Source organism: Cololabis saira, chromosome 5 (assembly GCF_033807715.1).
Source record: "Cololabis saira isolate AMF1-May2022 chromosome 5, fColSai1.1, whole genome shotgun sequence".
NCBI lineage: Eukaryota > Metazoa > Chordata > Actinopteri > Beloniformes > Belonidae > Cololabis > Cololabis saira.
Window position 1 is genome coordinate 20,272,611 of NC_084591.1, and position 20,694 is coordinate 20,293,304.

Below are 20,694 nucleotides of genomic sequence, written 5' to 3' on the forward strand. Positions count from 1 at the left end.
AGGTAAAGCGAGAAATATAGAAAATGTGGAGGATCTGGGGTTCATCATGAAGGACATGTCTCATGCCATCACTCACTGACTTCTACTGGTAACCTCTTTAAATTCAAACTAAAACGGCTTACAGAGTGCCTGTATGGTCTCTATCCAGCTGCCTATAACCTTCTCAGTCATAGTCTTGTGCCACTTTCTCTCTCTCTCTGTCATGTGACCTGCTTTTACAATTTTTATGGACAAAGGAGTCTCATTTCCGGTAGAACCAAATGCTGTCAGAGCAGGAGTGTCCCTCCCTCCCTGTGAAGGCTCTTCTGACAACTCCTCCTCACCTAACACCATCACACGTCTGATTTAGGTTACTTTGCACTTACCAGGTTTCTTACTGGTCATTTGTCAGTTTAAAGGACGTATAACTAAATAGTTACACCATGGTTTATTACTATACAAAGGTTATATGTTATTCCTGTAAGTTGCTGAAGATGTCTGCTCAATACCTAAAGTGTTTTAAGTAAAATATAAAATGATGCTGATTCAACACTGATTCAATGACATGTTTAAATCCCACCACAGAACTGTTACAGATCAAATAAAATAATAGAAAATATCACATCCTCCATGTAAATGTATGAGTAACATTATAAACAAAATTAAATTAATAAAAGACATTGTGTGCTTCTTGGATCCAATGAGCCAGTCCTCTTTCCTCCTCGTGTCAGCTTTTTCTGCTGAATAAATAAGACCAAATACACAAAGACATTTTTAAACTAACATTTATTTCCCAGTAGCAGAATTCAGACAAGTGTGTCATTTATTAACATTTAGGGATCACGGGAACTCAAACAATCACAGATTTCTGACCAATATGCAAAAATGACATTTCAATTAAATATATCTCCAAAGCCAAACTATTTACACTTTTAATGTCAGGCCTGATTTAATATATACACAAACCATATGGTACTATGGTACGGTAATGCATCTAAACCTACACTACACAGACTGGACAGGATAATTAAAAGGGCTTCCAGACACCAAACATGAACTCCCCACACTGACTCCCTTTACAAACACCACACCATCACACGGGCAACTAAAATAACTGAGGACCCCTCACACCCTGCTAACTATCCGTTTAAGCGCCTCCGCTCCCAGAGGAGGATTATTTATAAGTCACCGGGTAAAAGGAACAAGAGATACAATGACTTTTTCTTTCCCTCGACCGTACGACTACTAAATGCTTAATTCCTTGTCCTATTTCGGTGGTCCTGTCTGATATGTGCTTTTGTGTGCCTTGTCCAGTTTTGTCTGCATTGTTATTACTCTGTTTTTGTCCTCTGGAAAATGTTCAGTCTTTTGTACTGCTGTGGTGTATTGTTGCAGCTACCACCTGCACCGTGAAACTATTTCTACCGGCCTAGCCGTGTGGCAATAAAAGGAAGTTGAGTTGAGTTGAACCATATATTATTGTTTTATTCATCAACCTGCTGCTCTAATGGTAGCCTAAAGAATGATATGTGGTCATAAAGTGCACTGCTGCAAAGTAAAAAGTGAATCCAGTGCTTAGCTGCAGCAAATAGTCAGAGTAAAGTGCTGATCACTGACAGATTCTTCTGTTGAGGCTCAGAGCCTCCGTCAGTTTGGTCTGCATGATCTCCTTGGTTGAGTACAGTGGCAGTAAGAGGTTGGAGAAACATGTTTCTGTCTCAGGATAGTACTGGTCGCGTAAGGACTCGCTGGCCGGATAAACGCTGATATTCATCTTGATCTTGACCAAACTGGAGAGGGGGACCCGCTCATATCCTGTCACAAACCCTGGCAGGAAGAAAGAGATGATCAGTGAGCTTGAGAAGTCAGAAAAAGTCACAGCTCCTAACTAGGTACATTTTCAGATGAAAAGCTCTAAGTTAAAGCTATAAGGAAAGTAAGGTTACAGTCCAAGCGTGTACGTGTTGTACTGACACTGCTCTGAGTTTAGAATGACGTGAGGGGGACAAAGCTTATCTTAAATCCATCCCTTGTCCTGCATCCGTCATCACATCATCAATGATCAGTCAAAGTTAGATTTAAGTTTGTTTTTTTTTGTTTTTTTTTTAAATGTTGGTTATGTGAATTAAGAATATTCAGATCTAAAACATGGACAACATTTTTAAACTTTTTGTTCTTGCATGTATTACTGTAAAGGGAAAATTAGGTTTTAAACCCTGACATGATAACTTATTAATTCAATGATTTTGTTTTAAGGACGAAGGTGTGATATCCAGTAGATAAACCACCCCTACAGTAGTAACAAATTATTTGTGTTTGACAATGCTTTTATTTTGTATGTTTGTTAAGATTCCTCAACACGATAATAATAAATATATATATATATATATATATATATATATATATATATATATATATATATATATATATATATGTATATATACCATCCAGTCCAGAACCATCCAGAACTCCCAAAAATGTAACTTTGGGTTACATCACAAACAGCAACGACAACGTGACCAGATTCCAGTGGCTGATTTGCTGTCATTTTTTATTGTTTTAAACTGTTTTAGTTAAGAGAATACTCACAGAGGAAAGCTTTCTTCTGTTTTTCAGACAGTTCATCAAAAACCTCCCAAAACATTTGTATTTTGGGGTGGTCGACGTGGTACTCCCCTGTATAAGTTGTGTTCTAATCACAAGGAAAAATGTTACCAAAAGCGGTGAAATGTCACAGTAATTTTCAGTATTCCAAACAGGCCCATGAGGATTCGACAAATGGGCTTCAGAGGAACCATAGGTACCTGTTTCAGCTTGTCCCAGTCCTGGACATCTTCCCCCACCAGCACTTCTTGCAGCTCCTTTGGCTTGAAGAGCCTCATCGGCATCTGGTCACACACCTGGAAGAAGCCCTGCCTGAAGTCCTGAAACACTTTCTTCACTGACACGTTGAAGGCGTGATTCACGTAGGCATCCACAAACTCCTTCCTGCTCAGCAGCAGTAAGGAAGCACAGCAGACATTTTTTTAAATTATAAGCTGTTCTACTGGCTTTCCATGGCAAATAATCATGGTCTGTGCAATATTTGTCTACCTCATATCCTACGTGCTTTTTTGCACTGTTTTTCTTTCTTTCCCGTACTGCACTACTTTATAGTCATTCCAATGTATATAATGTTTATATTTCGTAATTATATATTTTTTACTTTTTTACCCTTCCCCTGCATGTGTGTGTTGAGTGTACTGCTGCTGGACAAAGTGAGTTTCGCCATTGAGGGAGAAATAAAGGATAATCTAATAATCTAATAGCAAAACATATTTATCTTTAAAATGCATCCCCATTGTTACATAACAGTATCCTTTATGTTTCTTTCTTAGACAGGTGTGGCACAAGGTGTATCTTCCTGCAAATTGTTCTGATAAATGAGGTTATTGGACAGCTGTGAGGATATTAGCTTTAGATGACTGAAGATGCTTTAGTATCAATACCGATACTGATCTGATCAATGGTATCTAATATTCCTGCAGAAGGAACCTAGAAGATATCCTCTTGTTCAAACTAAATGGATAGTAAGGTCCATTGGAGCCCAAAGCTGATCCAATCAGTAAAACTATACACCAAGGTACTGTTGTGCACAATGAACTCACAGCTATACATCACAGGGCATCCAACTAATACCAGCTTCCTGATTTCACACTTTATTTCAATTACCGAAAAAAAGCAAAGTAGGAAAGAACATTTCAGCAGAGTAATACATGCTTTCATGGCCCTTACTTGTTTTTACTTGTTACAGGTTTGTCAGGATGTTTAGGATCAAGGTAGAGGTCTCTCCCATTCCAGTTGATCTTTAACAAAAAAGATCAAGAAGCGTCATTTATTTGAGTAATAACTGATTGACTGCTGGATATCAAATTATATCATCAGCAACTTACATTTAAAATTTTAGCTTTTTTCATGAGACATCAATGCAGAAATTACAATTTATAAGAAATGTTTTTAAGTAATTAAAAAAAAAACATAAAAACAGAGATTTCCAGATTAAAAAAAAAAAAACAGAAACAAAAAGATGAGTGCATTAAAAAAGACATACAGCGTGCAGGGTGGATGCGTGCAACCTCACAGGACCTCAACCCCACTTCATATAAACCACAATGTCCCTTTAAGTTTGTTGGGCTTTTAACATGACTGTCAATACTGTTGTTATGCAAAATGCACAAACTTTAACCTTTCTTCCACAGGTTTCCTCTCCTTAGGGAACAAAATAACCTAGTGTGGAGTATTCATTAAAGACAAAAAGATTGAGTGGATTGTGTAAACATTTGAATGTATTAGTTTTGTTGTACTCCGATACACGTTGGAAACTATCCATTACTGCAAATACGAGATTAACAATCTTTAACTGACAGTGGTAACTCGCACACCGGCTCAGTTCTCCTCACACCACAAATTAATTTCTGTCTGATGTTTCTCCTTATTCTTGTCCTTATTCTTGTCCTTTTCCAGGTGGCCCTTTGTTCTGTTGTCCGTTTGTGAGTGTGCTTTGATTATAGTGCAGCTACTATTTTGATTTCCTTACTCCTGTATCACAGCCAAGGTTTATTTATTCTCTCTAAGGTCTATAAAGCGCTAAAACAGTTTTTAATGTATATTTACTGCTTGTATACATTTAAAAAAAAAAAAGCCTAGTTCTTACTATAACTTCCAAAAGCCACGATGGTTGTTAACCAGCAAGTTGCTCATTCAAATGAATTACTGACAACCAATAAATATAAAACACCTACCTGAAAATCCATGCACAGGTCTTCTATGTCGTCATCTGTGCAGTCATCCAGGATGTACTGCAGATTCCTTAAAAACAAACAAACAAAAGACCACAATACTTATAATAATAAGATCAGAGAAATTAAAACCTGAAAGCATACATGCAAATTATTTAAAGGAGCTTGAGGCCGGATTGTGGCAAGATTTATGAAAAAAATCCATATACATTTTAAGTTTTCTAGTAATAATGTCAGATGAAGCGTTCCAAACCCAAAAGAATGAGCCCTCTAGTGTATCTCTCCTTTGCCTTGAACAGGCTGTGTGCTGCAAAATGTGCTGCAATTCGGTCCCGAATTTCCCGCGCTGGGCTGTGGATGTGACGTCACATGACACTGCATGTGCGTTCTCCCCGTTCTCCTGTGCCGGCTTCACTGTTGGCTGCAGTACCCCCAACGGCCGTCGTGGTGAAGGGTGGCGTTAGAGAGTCTCATTTCTTAAAAGGAGCCTCAAGCTCCTTTAAATGTATACATTTGAGTTTGTGCTTACTTTCCAACAATTGGGCTGAACTCTTTCAAGTCTTCCAGTGAAGGACTCACTCCCAGAAGCTTCTTGAACAGCACCAGTGGGAAAGGGAAGTAAATAATGGCCTGGTTGTACAAAGCCAGCCCACACAGAACCCCAAACAGGAAGAATCGCCGGTCTCCTCGCCGTGCCTGATGATAACAGACGATTAAGATCAGAAACAACGGTTTAATGGTGTGAATTGTGAGTCTATACCATTGAACTTCAGGAAAAATGGGGAAAAAAAGATTCTTACATTGGGAGGGAACCATGCCAGCGTCCCAGAGTCATTGAACATGAACATCCCGGAGTCAGATGACACAATCTCATGAAAGACTTCGTAAAAAAAGTCTTTTACGTTGACATTATCCACTTCAGGGTTGGTGTCAAAATGGACCTACAGGACACAATTACACCGGCTGAATGTTCCAGGCAGAACAGACTTTCACAGGACTAAATAAAAACCAGCACAAGCATGTTTGACACGACTCTGGCTTTGCTCTGTTTACCATGAGTGCCCTCTTGTAGTCTTCTCGGGGAGCAGCAGCCAGTTGGTCAAAGGTATCTTTCAAAACCGACGCACGTCTCAGCTCCAGTTTAAAGAATTCAGGAGAAGGATCAAGCAGCCCAAGTTCCAAAAACGGTTGCATGAAGAAATTGTCCTGCATCAAGAGCTCGAACTGTTGAAAAGTTAGTTCATATAATTGTATCGCTTGCATGACTGAGACATGAGTGCTTCATACACAGTTTGCATGTTTGCCTCTAATGAGGTTGCAGTTACCTGGGTTGCTTTAAAGAGCACCCGAAAAACCCACAGCTTTCTTTTCAGATCCATCACCAGTGGAAAGTTACAAAGGACAAGTGGCTCAGCAACATCCTGTTAAAAGGATAAAACCACAGTTATTTTATGTTAAACAATTAGAGACATTGACAATGTGACAGAAACAGAAGATTTGTCTAACCTTTCCTCGTGACCTTAAATACCAGAGGAGCAGATCCTGAGTGAGAAAACGATCAATCATCAAATAAAATTCGCTGTCTGGCAGCTTTAGAGACTCCGTGACCCTGCTGTTGACCTGCAGAAAAAACAACAACATTTTAGGCTAATGTTATGTAGGAGGTAAGCTGATTACTGCTTTAAGTCGGGGATACTAACGTTGTACATGTTTTGAAGCACTAGCAGCAGGTTTCTGGCTCCAGAGTTGTACGGATCGGGCTGAGAGGACAAGATCACAGAGAGAGCGCACTTCCACACCTGAACATACCTAACCATGCTGGGAGGCGTCAGCGAGGACCACCAGTCCCCTGAAGATGACAACATACATTTGTACCATCATAAATGTCACTTTAGCAATAGTCATCGATACAGATACTATTACGGTTTATAAAAGATGATTGAGCAGGTATCTGACGGTACCTATGATCTGGAGGCTTTTCGGTGACAAGCTTGTCACAGCGGCCGCGACCGCCTCAGCGAGCTTCGTGTTCGGTCCTTGTGTGTGTTTCTGGATCACGTGGAGAAGCTCAGTGAGAACCAGGTAGATCCTCAGACCCTCCACTCCCACTGGATTCTTATCAAGACGAGGGAGCAAGCGCAGGAGTGCTGCCTCAACCTGGAATTTTGAAAAACATTTACAATCAAACAGCAATAGAGTTGAAGCATTCTTCAAAAGTCTCAGAGTAGTCAGCACTTGTGAGAAAGTTATTGAAATATTGCAAGGGTAAATTTGCAAAATTCAGAACATCTTTGAAATAAAGTGGGGAACCTCCATGGGGAGAAAACACACCTTTTCCCAAACCTTGAATGTCTTCACAAGTTTCTTGAATGTCTGACGTGCCAGTTTCAAATTCAAACCATGATAGTTGGATGAAGTTTGGAAATGTTTATCACTCCTAGGAAAACAAAAACACTTAGTGCACATGAAGTGTGGTTTATGGTTACTGATTAAAATCCCACAGAATGTGGCAGACAATGACAATGATCTCCTGTTACTGTACTACGTCTGCAGAACTCTGCAGATGTCTGAGAATTAAAATCAAGCAATATCATTGATAGCAATATGATTTGACTCTATGTATTTCTGCTCAGAGCCTTTCCACCATATTTCTCAGGGACAGGATGAGCTGTACACGTTCCTCTGCTTCTCAGTGTTGTCACCTTTGCAACTGTTAGTTTTACCATGCAGCATAACCCTTGACACCATTGTGTTTCATTTTTACAAAAACAAAAGTGCTCAAACTGTCTCTCTCTCTCTCTCTCTCTCTCTCTCTCTCTCTCTCTCTATATATATATATATATATATATATATATATATATATATATATATATATATAATATATATATATATATATATATATATATTATCCAAAAGTTATATATAAAAGATACATATAAAAGATTCTGAGTAAAAGTGCAGAATTGTTTTAATTGGATTAAATTTTTTTCTTAACTATCTTCAGTAAAATACATTACAGTTCAAATTTCACTCTTTTTATTCAATTCAATTCAATTCAATTCAATTTTATTTATAGAGCGTCTATTACAACAGAAGTTGTCTCTAGACGCTTTCCAGAGACCCAGAACATGACCCCAGAGCAATTATTACAGTACATAATGAATTAATAAAATAACTGTGCAGTTCTTTAAAAAAAAAAGGTCTGATATATAATTAATCATACATTAAACTAAACATCACATAAAAAGATTAAAAAAAGAAGGCACTTTGTAAAGCTGGAGGATGTGACCTATAAACACTCACACCCCGATGATGTCCTATAAGGAATTGTCTATTTATCCCACAGCAATTTATCACTAGTGGCCTCAGGGGCTGAAACGTGCTGCTTGAGCTTTAGGGGTTAAAGGAAAGGTACGTGCTTTGCCACTTCCTACACAGAAAAGCTGTTTACCTTTGTTCAAGGAAGCTTTTATTCAGACACGATGCAGACGAAAACGTCTTGTGGATTTCCCTGCAACGAGAACGATTTAAAAAGCAACATCCTTAAAACATCCAGCTAGTCAATAATCTGTGTTATATACACACGTTATACACACTGTTTGATTCTTTTCCATGACTTTGAATCGCTGTCAGAGATCCATTTATCAATCATTCCTTCAAGTTCAGGCTGACTTTTGTGACTGACGACATCCGTGTTTGAATCCCTTTGAATGTCCTGTGAAAGAAACAAGCTGAGCTGATTCACAGTCATCAAACCTCTTCCCTGGTGGCTCAATCTTCATCTGCGGATGTTACCTCATCAGAGCAGCATGTTGCAAATGAGCAATTTTCTCCTGCAAATATGGTGCTAATTTTTTCATTGCTGCTGCCTGTAATTAGGAGTACAGAAAAATAAATGATTTTGTTTTCAATTTTCATTTGTTTATCCATTTATCCCAGACATGTAGTTACCCTGAGGTCGTTGAACAGGTAGAGGCACAGATGGATGACTCTCCTCAACACGTCCCAGCTGTCCTTGCTCTTGGCAACCGAAAGCGTAGATCTTCCTCACATCTGTCAGCACCAATGTGTGATGTCTGCGTTTGATATATTCAAATCATATTTTTATTGCAGGACAAGGACAAGGACTACCAGAGCTCTGCTGGGAACCGCAGTCACACAGCCTGCCACTACTAGTATCCAACTTCTGCCTGGAACGTCCATCATTTTCTACAACCGTTTTATCCTTTGCAGGGTCATGGGGGTCTGCTGGAGCCCATCCAAGCTCAGTACAGGAAGAGGCAGGGGTCCATCCTGGACAGGACCCCAGTCTATCGCACGATTAAGCCATCTAATCCTGATTATTTAGATATTACACATTTCATAACAAACCTTTCAAATCAAAACTGATGGGGACTTTGCTGGAAACAGACATTAGACTACAATAAAACAAGAGAGAAAAGTGATAGAAAAGACAACATTTCAAATATGTTGATATTGCTAAAGCCTCAGATGATCAGACATGTAACTTTTTATTTAAACAGTGCAAAATCTTTCATAACTATCTTTAATTGTTCAAACTAAATTATTTTTTGAATTTTTGTATGCCTTTAGGCCATGTCGGGTCCTCATCACAATCAACACCAAGTTAGTAACATCTGGGCGTCGTTAACATACGAAAATGGAAAATAAATAAGTCAAATGGCCTAAATAGCCTGTGAAATGAAGAGGGTCAGAGATGTGCCTTACCTTCCACATGCAATCTTGATAACTTTTGCCCCCCAGAGCTCTGCAACCAGCCGAGGACAGAGCTCATTTTGTAATGAGTTGTGTCCGAGCTGTCCATGCTGACCAGAGCCGAACGTAAACACCACACCGCCCTGATGGAGCACCCAGAAAATACAGCTCAAAGTTCCACAGTCATTGTGCTTAATATTTATACATTACACTATGCATTGGCTTAGTTTAAATTATATTTATCAGACAGATTCCAGTTTGTTTGTCTTCTTCATTCACATGAACTTGAGACAATTTGTTTCACTCTATGATTCCATCAGGTGCTATTATCATAGCATAAGCTTTCATTGTTGTGACCGATGACAGCTTCATCTCTCAAACCTGCTTGACTATTGACTGAATTCAGAGAAGAATGATTTTTTTGTTCTATCTTGGTGTCTTGCAACTGCATACTTTCTTTGATTTCCTTGTTAGGAAACTTAAGGGAATTAAAACTCATATTGTTTCTCAAAGAATACCAATGAAAACAAGTGTTTAGGTTTACAAGAGTATCCCAAATCATTCCAATGAGTAGAAGGATTACATTTTCTTGTGAACAATGTTTTTATTTTCTCTGTGGTGATGCTGTTCAGTATCCAGCAGTGGGACTGGAGGTAATAGAAGGAAAAGTTTTCTTTACCTTTGTCAAAATAGCAGTGTGGTCCTTTCCACAGGCAATGTAACTAGTTTTCTTCAGGTTCAAACATTGGACAGAGGTTGGTGTACTTCTGTCTGTAGAGAAAACACATTTTTCAGCTTTTTTATCAAAATACTAGGAAATCATGACTGTATTTTGAAGTTACAGCTTAGCAGCAGCACCTTCGGTGTCTCCCAGTCCGAGCTGTCCGCAGTCGTTTCTGCCCCAGCTGAAAACAGCTCCCGACACCGAGAGGGCGAAGCTCTGCTCTCCTCCTGCAGAAACCTGAACCAGGGGCATGGATGACAGACACCAGACGTGTGTGGGTGGGGTGATCCCGGACTTCCTCCTCCCCAGTCCCAGCTGGCCCCTGGAGTTCTTGCCCCAGGCGTACACCTGACCGTCTGTGGGGAAATCACCAAACCTTAGTTTCTATGCAACTCCACCAATCTGTCTCATTCCTGACTTCTTGAAGTGTTACAGTCCTGCCTGAACACTGATGTAAATAAGATGAAATGATGAACTTATGTTTGCAACGTGTGCACACAATAAAACACATTCACTCAATTAATACTTCACTTAAACCCATCTATGCAGTATAAGCTCAGTAAGATAGAAATAATGAATTAAGTGAATAAAAGATACATAAATATAAATCAAAAGCATTATTTCTCAGTAAAGAATCTGTTCCTCACTCTGCTGATCTTTGATTTAAGACACCTGTAGCATTGGAAGAGTCTAGAGAGAAATCTATAGTTTGCATCTTCTTCCAGGGAAGACTGTTTTTTTGTGTTGTGTTAATTTCTTTGTACCAACCAGTAGTACCATGACGAGTTTGTCCATGCACACTATTGTGCAACATTTAAAACATGTTCTAATGTATAAAAGTAAAGGAAAACATGTTTAGTTTCTGATGCAGTCTGAGAAAATGTCATAAACACCTGATGAACAGGTCAACAGAGAAAACTTGGAATTAAAACCAAATGTTGCTTATGCCAGTTTGGTTGGTTCCAACACCCACCATGACTATCAGAGGGATGTATTTCAGCTGGAGACTTCTGCAACATGTACCTGGCTGAACCAGAAACTCAACACTTGATGCAGGGGTACGGTTCATTAACTTAACCACTTGAACCAGGGGGTGTGGTTCATTGACCACCCTGAATAGAACCAGAACCAGCCCAAATCCAAACACAACCACCTGACCCAGAACCAGAACCATCCCAAACACAACCAGAACCAGACCTCCTGCAAATCAGGGGGTCTGGTTCATCAACAATCTGGTTCAGAGGCAAAGTGTTGTGATGTGATGTTGTGATTTTGGTTTAGTTTTACAAAGTAATTGTACTGAGTTCTACTGCTGTTTATTTTATATTATTTTATTTTTATTTTAGCTTCTTAATTTCTAATTATTGTTTTTTGGTTAAAGGACGATTGTAGAGTAATATGTTTTGGAATGTTTGTCCTTGCTGGACCCCAGGAAGACTAGCTCTTGCCAAGGCAAGAGCTAATGGGGATCCGAATAAACAATAAAACAATAAAACAATAAAACAATAAAAACAACCGTGAACCACCATTACCCACCCTGAACCAACACAAACACACCCAGATCCAGAACCACCCAGTGGGTGTGGTTCATTGACCACCATTACCCCCCCAAAAAAGACTTGGTTCACCTGGGACTGCAGTTAAGCTTCTTTGTGCTAGGTATTACGGTTTTTGCAATATTGAACTTTGAATTTTCTGAAAATGTCAATTTGATTTTAGACACTTGTTGCTAGGCAACAGGTTATCGTAGAAACATCATTCAAATGTTCAAAGACTCTGCACGCTTTGGACTACAACATATTACAATCTCATGAAGCTGTGGTTTAAAGAAGTTTAACGTCAAAATGCGGGACAAATGGCCCAATTCATTCCTATGAGTCTTGTTACCATGGCGACACAAAACCTATTCATTCCATTCATGGGTGAGCATAGGAAGGAATGCAATACAACCAGAACCAGCTCAGACAGAATCAGAACCACCCCAATCCAGTGGCACCACCAGGGGGGGCCATGGCGCCCCCTACACATTTTCTGGCCACCCCACTTGCCTCAATAAAAAAAACTAAAATTCTTGGAGGCGCCCCTGCCCCAATCACAACCAGAACCACACCCCCTGTGAACCACACCCCCTGCTGGTTCATTAACAGGTTTGAACAAACCTGTTAATGACTCACCATCAACCACCCAAACACAACTAGAACCACGGTTCATTAACAAACCACCATTAACCACCTCAAAGCACCCTGAACCAGCCCAAAAACAAAACAGCAGCAAGAGGGGACACATGGGCAGTAGCTCATATCCAAATTTCTGGAATAGTTATTTTCTAATGAAGATCATAATTTAGAAGGAAAATGAACTTACAAATATACATAAAATGATAAAAAATGTACATTTGCAGTGTAGAAAAAATGATATCCACTTTGAAAAGGCACAGATGGAGGCGTATTTCACCGTACCTCTGGACAACGCAACTGAATGCTGGCTGCCGCAAGCGACCTGGGAGACTGATATGTTTGACAAAGCATCCGGGATCCTGAAAGACAACACAACAGAGCTCAAGTCCTTTATTCCTCTGACTGTGAATCTGTCTAAAACAGCATGAAATAAAGTACACATGAGAATGTGGAGCAGCTGTAAAGTCTTAAACCTCACCTGGGTGTGCAGGGAGTGTGAGTGGAGTCCACGCAGAGGACGGAGCCTCTGGCAGACAGCAGGGTTACAGCATCATCCTCACAACTCACCGCCTCAATCTTCTCCTTACATTTGACAAACTCTGCCAAAACACAGACAAACCCGTTTAGAGGGAGCTATCTGAAGCCCGTCTTTGAGTTAACTTGTTCCTATACACTAAATAAATGATGAAGCAGACACGGGGATAACGCTGATACTCACTCTGTTTTCCTCTCACTCTCGCGCCATCCCTGCCCTCATTGGTGCGCATTATGAACGCATTGCCATTAGTTTTGACATAAGCCAGCACATTGTGACCAGCCGACATGTCCAAGATGCGATAACTGAGGTTTAAATGATGAGGTCCATCATCCCTGGCGGTGTTGGAGACTCCGATGGGCTCAAAGCCCCGCCGGCAGTCCTCTCCCCACGAAAACATGCTGAGAAACACGCGTGAGAGCCGGCTGACACCCCACAGCTGATTTTTATTGACTCTCGGTAAGGATCGGTTTCATTTTTCAGTAAGAAACGAAACCTATCGGTCGCTGAAAGTGAACTGTGAAACGAAACTTAAACATTCTCCTCAACAACGCAGCTCATGCAAACACGAATCAGCTGATATAAAGGAAACTGAAACTAAAGACTTCTAGTAAATATTTTCCCAGAGGTGCTCCTCAATGGGATTTCTTTTTAAAATATTTTGATTACAATGTATGCATGCATATACATGTGTCCCCACATTATTAAACTGAGTATTATTAGCAGTACTCGAGTTGTAAAAAAAAATCAGGGGGGATGGTGGATTTTATCATATGGGGACAGATAATTTGTGCTGATTACAAATGATATAATATATTACAAATAATAGCACTGACCAAAACACCTGCAGAAATACTGCAGGAATGACATAGCAGCAGTTAAATGCAGCCTTCTGTAAGCTTTAAATATCCACTGGACTTACATCAAATACATCAAAACACAACAATAAAAAACACTTTTCTGAACTTATCAATATGACTCTGTCCTTCACAGGATAAGTAAAATGGATCACTGCAAAAACTCAAAATCTGAACAAGAATATTTGTCTTATTTCTAGTTAAAATGTCTCATTTTAGTAAAAAAAAATCTCATTACACTTAAAACAAGACTCATCACTGGAAAAAACAACAATTTTCACCTGTTTCAAGTAGATTTTCACTTGAAATAAGTAGAAAAATCTGCCAGTGGAACAACATTTTTTTGCTTGTAATAAGAAGATAAATCTTGTCTCACTGGCAGATTTTCCTACTTATTTCAAGTGAAAATGTACTTGAAACAGGTGAAAATTGTCACATACGTTATTTTTCTGGTGATGACTCTAAATGTTGAAAAAGCAGTAAAACCACATTCATTGATGAAATGACATAAGGGATGGAAAGGGGGGATGGCAGTATTACAGGAGGGATGATTTTGACCGTTTTTATTTCAGGGGGGATGCCATCCCCCCTCATCCCCCCTCAACTCGAGTACTGATTATTAGGGCCCGAGCACGGCGGTGGGAGGACCGCGCTGTTTAATAAGGGTCTAATAAGAACTTCATCACTCTATATTTTTGAAAATAGGAAATCATAACCGATGATCATATATCTGCTGAAACTCACAACAGACACTGTCAAACCTGAGCTCAGTAATTCCTGTGCTGTGAGTTTTATTCAGATCAGTCAAACGGGCCCCCTAAAGTGACATTTTTAAACTTTAGACACTAAACATACATTTATTATGACAAGTTATATTTTAGTCGGTGTCACCAAACTTTATAGAAATATAGGTGTAGGCCTATATGTTAAAATGATTCATGTTTTTTTTTCAGTGAATGGTTGCATTTTGATCATTTTTTTAACCCTTATGATTTGCTGTTTACATCAGCAGAGAAGCAGGGAAGGATATAACATTTTTGGGGTCCAGACTGTATCAGCGGCCATGACTGTGACATACATTGTTTAGTCTTGCCCACATTTGGTGCATATGTTTGCAGTCCAACTCCGAACACATCTGCAGTGTAATATTCAAGACATGGTTAAGCGCCACCTGCTGGCAACACGAAAAGTGCTCTGTATAACATTTTGCAATGTCTAACAGGCCTCAGATTTTGTGTGTGTGATCCGACACACTGCCACATCCAGGATGACACCTGGGTAACTTTTTTTGTCAGAAATGATAATGTACCACTATCCAATGTGCAGAAAATATAATTCAGACAATTTCCTTACAATCAGTTGTCATAATTGAATAGAAAAAGTTTAAGAGTTACCTTGTAAAACATAGGATGTTTATCACAATCGAAATGACTGCTGATACCAATAAAAACCATTGTGTTTAGGTATCAGTCAAGGTTCCCTTCATTGTCTCCAATTAATTCAAAATGCTGCAGCAATACTTACTGGTACAAAAAAGTACAATCACATCTCCCCGGTACCTGCTTCCCTTCACTGGCTTCCTGTTGAATTTAATATTGATTTCAAAATCTGACTGATCACCTTAGAATTAGATGGTCTTGCTCCAACTTAAGTCTAAGATTTGTTGACCTGGTATGTTCCCTCCAGACCACCGAGCACAGATGGTGCCCTTTAACTATCCCTGGATCACAAAGGTGACAAAGGGAGATCAGGATCAGATGCAGAACATCCCAGACATTTTAATGTCTCTCATTGAAAGTTTCTTTAAGGGAATTTGTTATTGTCTGATGAATGTATTATATACAGTAGTCTTTCTTGCTAGTGTCAGAGTTACTACACTAGCAATGTTTCAAACATGGTTAATACCTCCTGTTTCCCTTAAAAAAATATATTTTGGTGTTTTCTTGATGTCAGAAGACAGATGAGGAGGAGCTACATCAATATTCAGGGTTCCAGACAAGGAGAAGCACAAAGTTGCATTAACCTTTTCATGCATAAAGTTATAATGAAAGTTGATAGTGAATGGTAAATGGTGAAGATTTCTAATTTCATAAAAGTATTCTCTCAATGCTTAGTCGGGTGTCCTTCCACTTAATAATCCAGAATGTAGGGCAGCTTTTTCCCGCAAATATTCTAAAACCATATTTTCTGGTGGAGTATATGATTATATCCAGCTGAATTAAAAGATTGATATTCTGTCACTATAGTCTTGATACATGTAGAAATGATGAAATTAAGTCAGTTTTTTCCCTGCCCATCTGCTCCAGCTCGTGTGCTTGTCACACACTTAAACTCTCTGTTGTAGAAAGAAATAGACCAACGCAAAAAGAAAATTCCGATATTTTATTGGCTCTCACATGGTGATGGGGAACCTGAGGAAAAAGCCACACATCTAGAGGTAGAGTATACAAAACCCAAAAACCTCTGTTCTGAGTGCCGACCACCGCAGAAGAAAGCGTCTTAAACCAGAAAAAACATAAACAAACAAACAAACTAACAAAAAGCTACAGCTCAAGCATATTCAGAAGGACAGAAGTTGACCACTAGATGGCGGTAAAGTCCGTTCAATATTAAACACTGAACCTGTCGGCTTGCCTTGAACTTTCCAAAATCATTTTTGCAAAGGGATTTCAACATCCAGATAAATAATCAAGACTTCAGTCTAATGAGTTGTTAGTAAAATTTGAAACTTTTACATGAAAAGGCAGGATAAATGTGCTGAATTTCATCCCAATGGAAGTTAAACCTTCAATTTGGCCGAGAAGTTAAAGGGTCAAAAGGTTGAGAAGCTTTCCTATTAGATGCATTTGGAGCAAATATTTCCAGGGGCCCTCTGACTGGCTTCCTGTAGGACATCATATTCACCGATTAACCTGGCATATGTTTTTTTTTTTACTGTTGTAGGAAGCTGGGGTACCCGGAGAAAACCCAAAGGCTCTTGCCAGCATTAGAAGGAGCAGCATTTTTGCTGCAGGGCAACAGTGCTAACCATGAAACCACCATGGTGCCCAGACAGGAACAATGAAGAGTCATAGCAGTTTTTTGGTTAGTGGTTAAAGAATGGGACATGATATCATAACTCCTGTGTTGGTAAATATGTTGGTCTGTATATCTTTCTTTTTTTCATTGTCATTTTTTAGGGGTTACAAAGTGTCCTTAATATGGCCTACTTTTTCCACAGTTTTTTTTGTAATGGCAGTTCTGTCTTTTCATGTTTACTAATTTGTCATCTTCAACAATCACTATACAGCTGCATTTTTTCGACAGGCCCAAGGATGTGGTAGCCTTGTGGCTACAGAAGGGGGCTAGGGTCTAGAGGACCCAGGTTCAACGCAGGTGAACCACCATGCGCCCCTGAGCAAGGCGCTTAACCCTAACTACTCCCCGGGCTGTAAAAATGACAGCCCACTGCTCCAAGTCTAACTAGTGATGGGTTACAAGCAGAGGACAAATTTCGGTGTGTGTTTCGATGTATACTGACAAATAAAGATTATTATTATTATGACCCTATAAAATCCACTTACCATAATTCCTGCAGTGCGAACATAAAAAAGGGTATAATTCCTCCAAAATCATGAGACCTATGAAAATATTCTAGCACTCTGTAAGCAACTAAAGACAACCCACAACTAGCAGCAAAAAGGGAAAAGTGTCAATAGAAATGGTGTCGTTGTGAAAATGTTAATTCTAATGTTGCTTATTTTTCAGCAACAAAGTTTCAGGCATTCTGATCAAAAACAGATCATTAGTCTCATTTAAGTAGGAATCATGGCATCAGCTTCATTTGAGGGCTTGCCTTAGATCTGTGAAAACCAACTAACAAAATGTATATGACCAATGCTACCTGTTAACACATTACCGATGTACCTCCTCCAAATTTGTTAGGGCCTTTCTGACCTCTGCAGCACATCAGCCCGGCTTTTTCTATCTGTCTCTGTTTGGTATCTCTTTCCAGGACTCTTGTAAAAAATGTTTTTTGTACTTTACATAAACTACTTGTTTGACTGGGCTGAGCGCATCCTGTAGCATTTCTACTTGTACACATTAAACCCATTAAGATGTTTAGATTAAAATGTTTTTTCTTTGGACTATATTACTTAGTGACATCCTTCCTGCCTCTCTTTATTTTAACTTTGCTCCACCTGTTATTTCTTTGAAGGCTTAATATTAAGAATAGCTTGGAGAATGTAATTCGTCCAAAACAAGTTGATATTTGTTGCTTTATTTGTATATCTCGTCTTCAATAAGTAAAAAAGTACTTATCTTGTCCATATGAGTAATTAAAAAAAAAAGTCCCCTAAATGTAGGAAAAATACCTTTACTGAGAAATCTTTTCAATTTCTCCTAGCTGACTGAGAGAAAACACTTGGTACACAAGTTAACTGTGCCTCCTTTTTCTTCGTATTGTGCAGTGCCATGTTGCAAATAAGGGGTTCGAATTAGCGTATGCTAAGCTATAATGGTAACTGATATTACTTTACATCTATTCTTAACAAATCTCTTCAAATATCCTCCTTTCAAGTGTCATAACCAAAATTACACTTGAAACTAGCGCTGCCAGAGCTCTGACGGACCGCAGCCCCAGCCTGCCACTGCTTGTATCCAGAGCTAATTGACTGCAGGTCCCAGCAGACGTGTGCTTGGACGAGTCCTGCAATAATCCGCCGGGCCTCCTGGCTGCTTAGCCGACCAACACTGGAGGGCCTGAGGAGCTGCCAGTGAACATTTGAGCTCTTGTGTCAAATGTTTCAGTGCCAAAATCAGAATCAGCCTGTTTGAAAAAAGCTAACAGCACAATTAAACTTAAGCTCAGAAGCTATGGTCAGGCGTCAATACAGAACTAAGTTGCAAAAATTATTACAGCTAGCCCTTGGCTATGTCAGATGCCAATGAAAAGTTCAGGCCCTTAATTATACAACATGAATTACATGATATAATTTAACCTGATGCAAACAAACAAAAATCACCCTATTATGGACTATGGAGGTAAAGCTCTGGCCTATTCTCTTCTCTGCTGTAGAGTCTCCCAAGAAACAATTTTGATCCAGGCTCTAAATATACAGGTATATATTTCTGTGAGAAAGCTGGGTGTTTTAACAGGTAGTCATGAGGACTGCCTTGCTTTTGGAACCAGCTCCCAGTGGTCAGTCAAGGAGCTGCAGATTTTCTTAGTTCTTTGTTGGCATCAACCTGGACGTTCCTGTGATGTGCTGCCCCCATGTGGCCAAGAGTGATATTGCTTCATATTTACCACAGCATTTTAAACATGCACCAACACTTCAGTTTTAACGTAAATAGTAAAAGCCTTTTTGCACATATTCAAGAAACTAACTTTTTTCTCAGCATTTATAGATATAAAAATCTTATATAACTGGGTGTCAAGAAAATCTCATGAAAGTAATAGACTGTGGGTATTTCAGAGTTTAGATCTATTGAAAGCAAACAACAACTTTTTCCCTTTGTATGAGTCACCACAGTAGATCATCATAATCATTTGGCATTGGTTTGAAAGTCCTCCTGACAGCCCTCCAAATGTATCTGTTATTGAGATCAGCACTGTGAGTGGCTGGAGCAATATGGGCAATGTGGGGTTCAGTATCCAATGATCAATCCCGTGACCCTCTGGTTGGAGGGCAACCAATTCCACCCACTACACCATGACCGCCCACTGTGGAATCAATCCAGAGTCTCAGAAGAGGCATTGAAGGAATTGAGATCCAATACAGAGCAATTATTACAAATCCTGTCCTAACCAGGTCTTCAAATGTGTTAAATAAAACCTAGGATGAACAGAAACACATGACATACTATCTTTATTTTTTTATTTTTTTTTTTTAACAGAAACTAGTTTATAATCCAGAAGCGTTCTGATGAAAAAAACTAATACAAAAATTAAAATGTCCTAAAACTACCTACATTAACAATAATGTATAATCATTCTAATCTAATCATCTGTAAGATGTTATTAGTCCTCACATTTAGATGAACTTTTTAAGTCCTACATACATACATACATACATACATACATACATACATACATACATACATACATACATACATACATACATACATACATACATACATACATACATACATACATGTAGCAATATAGCGCTTCTGTGAAATTTTGTGACCAAATTATGGCCCAACATCTGTCCAAATGACATTATTCCAGAAGTCGTGTAATCTGTACGGATGCAATTATGCAAACTCTTTACGGTACTGACATGCTCTTTTTTAATTAATTGATCACTCATCACATCTGCATATCATGCATTGTTGTTCAACTGAGGGTGTTTGCAGTCAGACTCAAGACCTGGCAAATACGAGACAATTTTTATTTTGAACTGATAAAGAAAATCGTCCTTTTTACTTTACGTCTCATACAGTTGTCTTGATTTGTTTGGAATCAGCCAGCCAGCAGCCTTTTAGAGCATAAACTGGAATATCAGGTTGATAACACATTTGGAAAAAACAAATAAATTCAAGTTTATCTCAAAACCTAAAGTTGGGTAATCCAAATTTTGGAGTTCACCTGAAGTTCAGATGCATTTATTGAAGAGGATAATCATGTTGGAAGAGATTCTTACTTCAGTCCTTCACTCCTGTCTACAGCTGCCAGAAGTCAATGTTTTATTTCAGTCTGTGCTGGAGGAACATAACTTTCTTCCTGTTTTGTACGGCGGAGAAACAACATGTTTATACCTTCAACCTTACTTCTGGGTGCAAAATAGAAAATACTTTGTAGATCTGATGGGCAGAAACCACTGTCCATCAGTGGTTTCACAAGGCTTAAGGCTTAACAAGGGGGGTGTTTAGTCACAGAGTGAACAGTTCTGAGTCGCCCCAGGAGCAAAAACATCCTCAGTATCATCTCCACGTCCACCCA

At 39.1% G+C, this 20,694-nt stretch overlaps 1 protein-coding gene across 1 annotated transcript; it reads right to left on the reverse strand.

The window, feature by feature from the left end:
• Positions 1-774: 774 nt before the first annotated feature.
• LOC133443868 (E3 ISG15--protein ligase HERC5-like) lies at positions 775-13,339 on the reverse strand. Its single transcript, XM_061721161.1, has 23 exons — positions 13,093-13,339; positions 12,853-12,973; positions 12,657-12,733; positions 10,332-10,553; positions 10,153-10,244; positions 9,486-9,616; positions 8,699-8,833; positions 8,553-8,622; positions 8,354-8,472; positions 8,209-8,268; positions 7,089-7,194; positions 6,719-6,914; positions 6,458-6,606; positions 6,264-6,377; positions 6,077-6,178; positions 5,811-5,981; positions 5,558-5,698; positions 5,287-5,453; positions 4,761-4,827; positions 3,754-3,824; positions 2,784-2,967; positions 2,569-2,671; positions 775-1,806 (listed from the first exon to the last, which is right to left on the reverse strand). The coding sequence occupies exons 1-23, from the start codon at positions 13,307-13,309 to the stop codon at positions 1,589-1,591; spliced, it is 3,033 nt and encodes a 1,010-aa protein (XP_061577145.1). The 5' UTR covers positions 13,310-13,339; the 3' UTR covers positions 775-1,588.
• Between the last annotated feature and the right edge of the window lie 7,355 nt (positions 13,340-20,694).